The 7,471-nt window shown below is 53.3% G+C and overlaps 1 protein-coding gene across 1 annotated transcript in view; it reads left to right on the top strand.

Annotated features, from left to right (window-relative positions):
- Plcb2 (phospholipase C beta 2) overlaps positions 1 to 6,748 on the top strand; it is a 21,104-nt gene extending 14,356 nt beyond the window's left edge. The window contains exons 20-32 of the mRNA XM_008842318.3: positions 475 to 639; positions 1,294 to 1,393; positions 2,078 to 2,182; positions 2,325 to 2,419; positions 2,559 to 2,634; positions 2,865 to 2,909; positions 3,033 to 3,243; positions 3,322 to 3,487; positions 3,573 to 3,649; positions 3,740 to 3,835; positions 4,579 to 4,636; positions 5,214 to 5,300; positions 5,687 to 6,748. Of these exons, the coding sequence (XP_008840540.1) occupies positions 475 to 639; positions 1,294 to 1,393; positions 2,078 to 2,182; positions 2,325 to 2,419; positions 2,559 to 2,634; positions 2,865 to 2,909; positions 3,033 to 3,243; positions 3,322 to 3,487; positions 3,573 to 3,649; positions 3,740 to 3,835; positions 4,579 to 4,636; positions 5,214 to 5,300; positions 5,687 to 5,890 (1,485 nt within the window). The 3' untranslated portion in view covers positions 5,891 to 6,748. The remainder of the gene's footprint in view (positions 1 to 474; positions 640 to 1,293; positions 1,394 to 2,077; positions 2,183 to 2,324; positions 2,420 to 2,558; positions 2,635 to 2,864; positions 2,910 to 3,032; positions 3,244 to 3,321; positions 3,488 to 3,572; positions 3,650 to 3,739; positions 3,836 to 4,578; positions 4,637 to 5,213; positions 5,301 to 5,686) is intronic.
- The last annotated feature ends 723 nt before the right edge of the window (positions 6,749 to 7,471 follow it).

Below are 7,471 nucleotides of genomic sequence, written 5' to 3'. Positions count from 1 at the left end.
ACCCCCACCCCCCACCTCCCTTCCCTGATATCCTGAAGACTTCAGCCCCAGCCAGTTCTGTGCAGTTTCAAGTTGCCTTGGAAACTGCCTCCTCCTCAGAACTGGAGTCTGCCTCTTTGTCCCTATGGAAACCAAGGGGGAAGGGCTGAGGCTGGGTGGGGGAGGGGAGAGGGAGTGGGCCCAGCAGGGCAGCAGGGGTCTAGGCCCCAGGCCAGGGGGAAGATACGTGTTATTCCTTTCCTGTGTGGGAAAGGAATGGCCTACCTCTTTCCTGAAGGGGAAGCTGGAAGCACCCAGGTCCCTGGAGCTTGGCTGTAAACCTTGAGCCACACAGCCTGAAAAGAGCTGAAAGGAGCTCTTCACAATGCCCAAGATAGATAGATACTCAGCCCTAAGGAGTCAGAGGCACCAGGGACTTGAGAACCAATTTGAATGGGCGATCTAATGCTGGCTTCCTCTGGGTTCCACCACTAGGTGATCTCTGGGCAGTTCCTGTCTGAACGCAGTGTACGCACCTATGTGGAAGTGGAACTGTTTGGTCTCCCAGGGGACCCCAAGAGGCGTTATCGCACCAAACTGTCACCTACAACTAACTCCATCAATCCTGTCTGGAAGGAGGAGCCCTTTGTCTTTGAGAAGGTGGGGGGCTAGGAATAGGCCAGGCATTGGGTGTCTGTCCCTAGTTCTTGGCCCCTGCTTACAGATAAGAGGAAAGTGGGGGGTGGGGGGTGTCCTTAACCTTCCTCTCTCTCTGCCCTTCATCTATGCCTTTCTGCATTTCAGAAGTCCAGAAAGTCAGAACTCAAATTCACAGAGTAGAAAGTCAGAACTCAAATATACAGAGGTGTGCTGAGTGTGCAGGTTTTGTGTGTGTGTGTGTGTGTGTGTGTGTGAGAGAGAGAGAGAGAGAGAGAGAGAGAGAGAGAGAGAGAGTGTGTGTGTGTGTATGTATACATGTTAGGACTGGGGCAGAAATGTGAACTCCCAACCCAGGACTCGGGATAGTAAGGGTCTTTGTCCCATTCAACTCTGATTGGCAAAGCTACCAAGGGCTCTCTGCATGGGCCACACTGTTCCAGGCTGCACATCCAGTCCTATTCCCCATGCGAGCCCAGCCTGGCACAAGCTGTGAGATGCTTGTGTGTGCTCTAGGCTGTGCCTTCTGCCTGTGTACCAATCCTGGTGATACCTGCCAGGTTCTCACCCTGACACTTAGACTTCTGGAGCCAGGGGGAGGGGCAGCTCAGCTCCCCTGTCCTCTCCTCAACTTCTCTTGTCTCAAACTCCCCCTAGATCTTGATGCCTGAGCTAGCCTCCCTCAGGGTGGCTGTGATGGAGGAAGGCAACAAATTTCTTGGACACCGAATCATCCCCATTAATGCTCTAAATTCTGGTAAGGAAAGGGGTTCTTATTCACCATTTGCAGGGGTCTAATACCAAAACTAGCATCCTGTCTAGAGGGTGGGGTGACCTTAGGTAGGGTCTCTGAGGCCTCACTTAATCCCCTCATGTTATCAACCTTAAGGAGTGGGACAGGAATAGAATCTCCAGGAACCCGATGGGTGGGAACTCTGCTTACCTAACAGAATGCCCAGGATTTTCTGGAGCCACTGTTATAGATTCCTGAGCAGCTGACATGTATGTGCACTTAAAAAGTGTGAGAGGAGCCAGCAAGATGGCTCATCGAGTAGAGGTACTTGCTGTCAAGGCTAATGACCTGAATTTGCACCCAGGGACCCACATGGTAAAAGGAGAGAGGACCAACTTCCACAAGTTGTTCTCTGACTTCTGCATGTTCACCCCACCCATGCACACACACAATAAACATGTAACAAAAATGTGTGAGGGGCTTATAAAACACATTCTCACAATAGCCACACAAAAGCAGACAGATGTGGCAAGTCTCAGAGAGTTAACCTAATCTTTTACCCAAGGCCACACAGTAAGGAAGTACAGTAGTAGACATAGACCCTGGTCTTTGACTCCAGAGCTGGAAGTCTTAAGTGCTGGGTTGTTTATATATAGTGTTGGGTGGGAATGGGCTCTGACTCACCATCTACCTCATCGCATTCAATAGGATACCACCACCTATGCCTGCGTAGTGAGAGCAACATACCCCTCACTATGCCTGCACTCTTCGTCTTCCTGGAGATGAAGGACTATATACCTGACACCTGGGCAGGTAGGGGGCCTGTGCCATCCCAGGGCCCCAGGCTATCCATTCCCTTTTCCCTTCATCAAATCAGTCTCTGGGGTGGGACAGGAAGGGACCCTTCCAGGTCCACCCCCCTACATACCAAACTGGTCATGTCCTATGCTCCCAGATCTCACTGTGGCTCTCGCCAACCCCATCAAATACTTCAGTGCTCATGATAAGAAATCTGTGAAGCTCAAGGAGGCCACAGGAAGTCTGCTTGAGGTCTGTGTTGCCTGGGACCACTGCCAAAGACCTTCAGGAGCTTTGGCCTCTTGTGGGAGGTGCAGAGCCTGGAAGAGCAGAGTCCTCTGCTCAGGGGTTGTTAGAGCTGCGTTTCTAACCTGCTTTCCTCACACTTCAGAAGCCCTTCCCATTGGGGAGTCCTGCTACCAGCCAGGCCAATGGGTCATCTGTCCCAGCAGGCAACGGGTCAGCAGGTAAGTACCTCTGGCGCTCCCTGCCTAATGAATGGGTCTCCACCTAGTCTGCTGCACCATAGTCCCCAAAAACTAACACTTTCACTTGGAGAGAGAAGAGCTGGGTTGGAAGCCTCAAGGCTAGGAAGATGCTAGCTGCAGGGGATTCAAATTACGACCCTCTTGGAGCCTAGAGGAGTCAAGCTGAGGCTCCTACAGGGCATCTGATGGTCCATCCTCTGCTCTTGCAGCACCTGGAACCAAAGCCAAGGAGGAAGCCCGGAAAGAAGTGGCAGGTAAGGCCTGCAGAGCTCTGTGATCTTGGAACAGGATCTGGGGAAGGGCCTCGGACTCCTAGGGGTTCCGCAGTGTGGGAAGGGCAATTTGCGTGGCCTGGCGCCTCAGCCGGGCCTCTGCAGAGCCACAGACCGCCAGTCTGGAGGAGCTGCGGGAGATGAAGGGGGTGGTGAAGCTGCAGAGGCGGCATGAGAAGGAGCTTCGGGAGCTGGAGCGGCGGGGAGCCCGGCGCCGGGAGGAACTGCTGCAGCGAGGTGCGGCACAGCTGGCCGAGCTCGGGCCGCCAGGCACGGGCTGCAAGCTTCGCCCAGGCAAGGGCTCCCGCAAGAAGAGGTAAGGGCCTCACGGTTGCCACCCCCTCCCTGAGTACTGGCCTCAAGCTCACAGCCTGTCTGCACGTGGCTTCCGCAGAACCTTGCCCTGCGAGGAGCCCACTGCAGCTGCAATGGGCGAGTTCCCCGAGGGGACGGACTCACGGCTGCGGGAGTTGAAGGACAGGCTGGAACAGGAGTTACAGCAGCACTGGGAGGAGCAGCACCGGAGTATTCTCAAGCGCAAGGAGCAGCATGTAGCCGAGGTGTAGACAGAACACCAGCCAACCACTCTGCCCGCTTCTGTGAGCCCAAAGACCTCTTACTAAGCCCATCCTTCCTCTACCACAGCAAACCGCCAAGATGATGGAGGTAGCCAGAGAGAAACAGTCTGCAGAGCTCAAGACCTTCAAGGAGACCTCAGAAATGTAGGGTCACCTCCCTAACATGCCTATCTCTGCAGTCCAGAAAAGGCGCCCCACCCCACAAAACATCTCCTTTTGCCTGTCTCCCTGCAGTGACACCAAAGAAATGAAGAAAAAACTGGAGGCTAAGAGGTTGGAGCGGATTCAGGCCATGACCAAAGTCACCACAGACAAGGTGGCCCAGGAAAGGTGAGCCCTGGAGGGGAGGCCCAGCTGAGCAGACCCCACTCCAGTTGGAAGAGGGGAGAGTCACCCTATAAGGGACCCTGACTTCCTTCCCAGGGATCTACCTCTCCACCTCAAAAAGTTGATCCCACTGCTGTATCTCTAATCAGAAAGTCTTCCATGAGCAAAACTCAGGTGCTACCACCACTTGAACAGAGAGGAGCCATGGAGGGAAAACCAAGCATGCAGAGGGAGATGAAGCCTGGTGACAGCAGCTCAGGTGGCTGTGTTCCATGGCTGTGTTCCCCCTACCCCCTTGCTCCTCCTGGATGCCTTTAAATCATTGTGTTTAAGAGAGGAAGCAAAGCTGGCCCATGCCTTTAATCACAGCACTAAGTAGGCAGAGGCAGGCTGATCTCTGTGAACTCAAGGCCAGCTTGGTCCACATAATGAGTTCCAGATCAGCTGGGGCTACAGGGAAACTGTCTCAAAAAGACAGAGAGGGAGAGAGGGAGAGAGAGGGAGAGAGAGAGAGAGAGAGAGAGAGAGAGAGAGAGAGAGAGAGAGAGAGAGAGAGAGAGGAAGAAGGAGGAGGGGGAGGAGGAAGCGGGCTCCAGGACTCCAGGGGTCCTCTCCATTTTCCATGTTGGTCCCTCTGCTGATTCCTGCCCCTATGATGGAGTTCTCATTTGCCTGTACCCTCAGGATAGTTCATCGACCCTGCCCCCCAGGAAGGCCCCTTTCTAAACCTCCAATAATATCAACAGGCTGAAGAGAGAGATTAACAACTCCCACATTCAGGAAGTGGTGCAGGCTGTCAAGCAGGTAAGCAGGGGCTGTGTCCCCCAAACACTCTGTAAGTGGGAAGGAGGGTGTCTTTCCTTTGAGCCTTCAGAGCATGCTGTCCAGAAATGTCCATGCAGCTAGGTATGGGAGGGAGTATCCAGAGATTCTAGCTGTATACAGAGGCTGGGGTGCCAGTATGTAGGGAACTGTCTGGGAAATATGAGTTAGCTGGCCACAGAAGGATGGTATTGGATAGGGTAGGTGAGGAAGACTGTATGAGGTGTCTTGGAGTGGAAAGAGGAAGGAAAGCCCTGCTGAGACGGGACCCACAGTTCCTCCCCCAGGGATTGCTGGCCCCAGTAATAAGCCTTCCATCTACTGTTACCTGACTTTGTGCTAGGCACCATGCCAGGTGCTTCACATGAACCGTCTCATGTAATCCTTCACAATCCCTTGAGTCAGGAACTATTATCTCATTTTACAAATTGCAAAATTTGCCCAAAGGTTAAGGAATTTGTCCCAAGTTTTACTGCTGGTTAGCTGGGATTAGAGCTAGATTCCAACCCTGGGTTGCTTGCTGTACCACTCTGATTCCCTGTTTCTCACTCCCACCCAGATGACAGAGACACTGGAACGACACCAGGAAAAGCTGGAAGAGAAGCAGGCAGCCTGCCTGAAGCAGATCCGAGAGATGGAAAAGCAGGTGAGATCTCTCTGGCCCCAATGGAGATGAATGGGCTCCAGGGTGGGAAAGGGGCCCTTCTCCAGGGGCTGCCAGGTAGGAGATCAGTGAAGGGGCACATCACATGTCATCAGTAGGTCATAGGTTGGTTCTCATGGGGACCTAAGGGCTTTTCAAATGAGGCATCTCAAAGATCTCTTGATCCCTTTCTTGGGAGATTCTTTGATGGGTCTCACTATCCCCTACCCACCCTGACCCCCACCCCAGACCCTCCCCTCAGCCACCTCTCACTCCAGTCTCCTTGGAACTCTGAATAGCTTGGGCATATCTGTATCCCATAGTCCAGGGTTGGGATGGTGGGTGGGGCCCCTTCCTAACCCAAGCTGTGGTCCTTGTTGCCCCTACAGTTCCAGCAGGAGGCTCTGGCTGAGTATGAAGCCAGGATGAAGGGCCTAGAGACTGAGGTGAAGGAGTCGGTGAAGGCCTGTTTCAGGACCTGCTTCCCTTCTGAGGTACAGGACAAGTCTGACAGGACCTGTGATACCTCCAGAGAGTTGTGCTGGCAGGATCCACTCACAGACAAGGCAGACACCCAGGAGAGCCGCCTCTGATGCCCCCATCTCCCTGGGACACTTTAACAAGGATGTTCAGACCCTTCTCTGGGACATGGCTGCATTCCCCAGAAGAAAAGGACCCTGAGGCTGAGGCTGTGGGAAGCTGAGGGGCCCTTGGATGCTGCAGCCCCCTTCTCAGCCAGGTAAAGGCAGGAATGGGAGACTATGGACCTTGGACCCAAGAGTCTTCACCAAGCTAATTTCCTGCTCCCCATCCTTCTCCCGCCTCTGGATAAGTATCATATAGTCATTGAAGTCAAAAGAATATTGATTGGGAGGTGGAAAATTGGGTTTTGGTCCCTCTGCCTTTCCTAGTATGTAAATAGTGGTACCCCACTTGGAGCCCAGTGCCTTTCTTGGAGGCTTGCACCTGCTCCCTGGAACCTTCACTTTTGTACCTACCACTCAAGCAGGACCAAACTCAAACCCTCCTGATGTGGCACCTCACATGGACTTCTAGGCCACAACTGAGTGCAGTGTTGCCAGCACCTTAAGGCAGAACCTGGCACTGTCTCAAAGTTCTCTGGTGATGGCTACCCCCAGAATGTCAGCTGAGGCCCCTGCCCTCACCTTCTGCCTGGAGGGACAGGCGACTGCATGGAAAAGCTTCCTCACTGACTGTCCCTCAGCTGCTGACACATATGGGGCTGTGTCTGGTGCTGAAAGGACACTGTGGCTTCTTGGATGATTTTCTACCCTGAACCTGGTTCACCATTTTTTTTTTCTGGGTCTGGGCTGGGTACTTCCTAGCAGGTGCCCTACCTGGGTTGCTTAAAAAGGTCAGTGTCATTTACACTCATGGATTTATGTGGTTTATTTATTTTTCTCCTTCCTGCTCTTACTAAAAAACCCTAACACAGCATTTCCTGCCTAGCCTGGTCTCTATTCTAGTTAGGAAAAGACTACAGGGGAGTGGAATGCCTCAAAGATGAAGCTGCCTTGGGTGGGGGGGGGGCAATTCCCTTGGGAGCTGAATGCAGGGTGAGGTCCCTTCTGGGGCTTTGTGAATGGCCCTGTCTCTTGGCCCTGATGCCAAGAGCCACTGGAAAATGATGTCATCCATTCTTCTCCCCCGCCCCCGCTACCCCCTGCGCCACATGGTCCTTTCTTGTCTCCACCCTCAGGGCTGGAGCAGAAGAGCCTAGTACAAAGTTACAACCCACCCTCTTGGCGACCCCAAACTTTAGGTTATCTTGATCTCTTTGGGACGACTGAGAGTGACCAGATGCACAGGGACCTGCTGAGGCTGTGGTTAATTCCAACACTTGCTGTAGGCGGGGCTAATAGATAGCCATTCACCACTGCTCAGTTCCAAGTCCCAAATGGGGCAAGCAGGGTGGGGTGATTCTGGGAAGAGGTTGTTTTCTACCAAAGAGTTACAACAGATGCCATTAGCTGTGAGCACCTGTGTCTTTGAAAAATAAACAGGGACACCCTCCCCCATCCCTCCCAGGGCCTGACCTCAGGGGTCCTATAGTCCCTGGCCACCGGGTCAAGCTAGGGCTTGCTCATTCAACAACCAAAGCCTGGCATTTGTCAGCCATACTGGAGACCACAAGGGTGGGGCATTTACATTCC

The sequence above is a fragment of the Nannospalax galili genome, unplaced genomic scaffold, assembly GCF_000622305.1.
Source record: "Nannospalax galili isolate Female #2095 unplaced genomic scaffold, S.galili_v1.0 scaffold1400, whole genome shotgun sequence".
Taxonomy (NCBI): domain Eukaryota; kingdom Metazoa; phylum Chordata; class Mammalia; order Rodentia; family Spalacidae; genus Nannospalax; species Nannospalax galili.
This window is presented reverse-complemented; position numbering and strand designations above follow the sequence as displayed.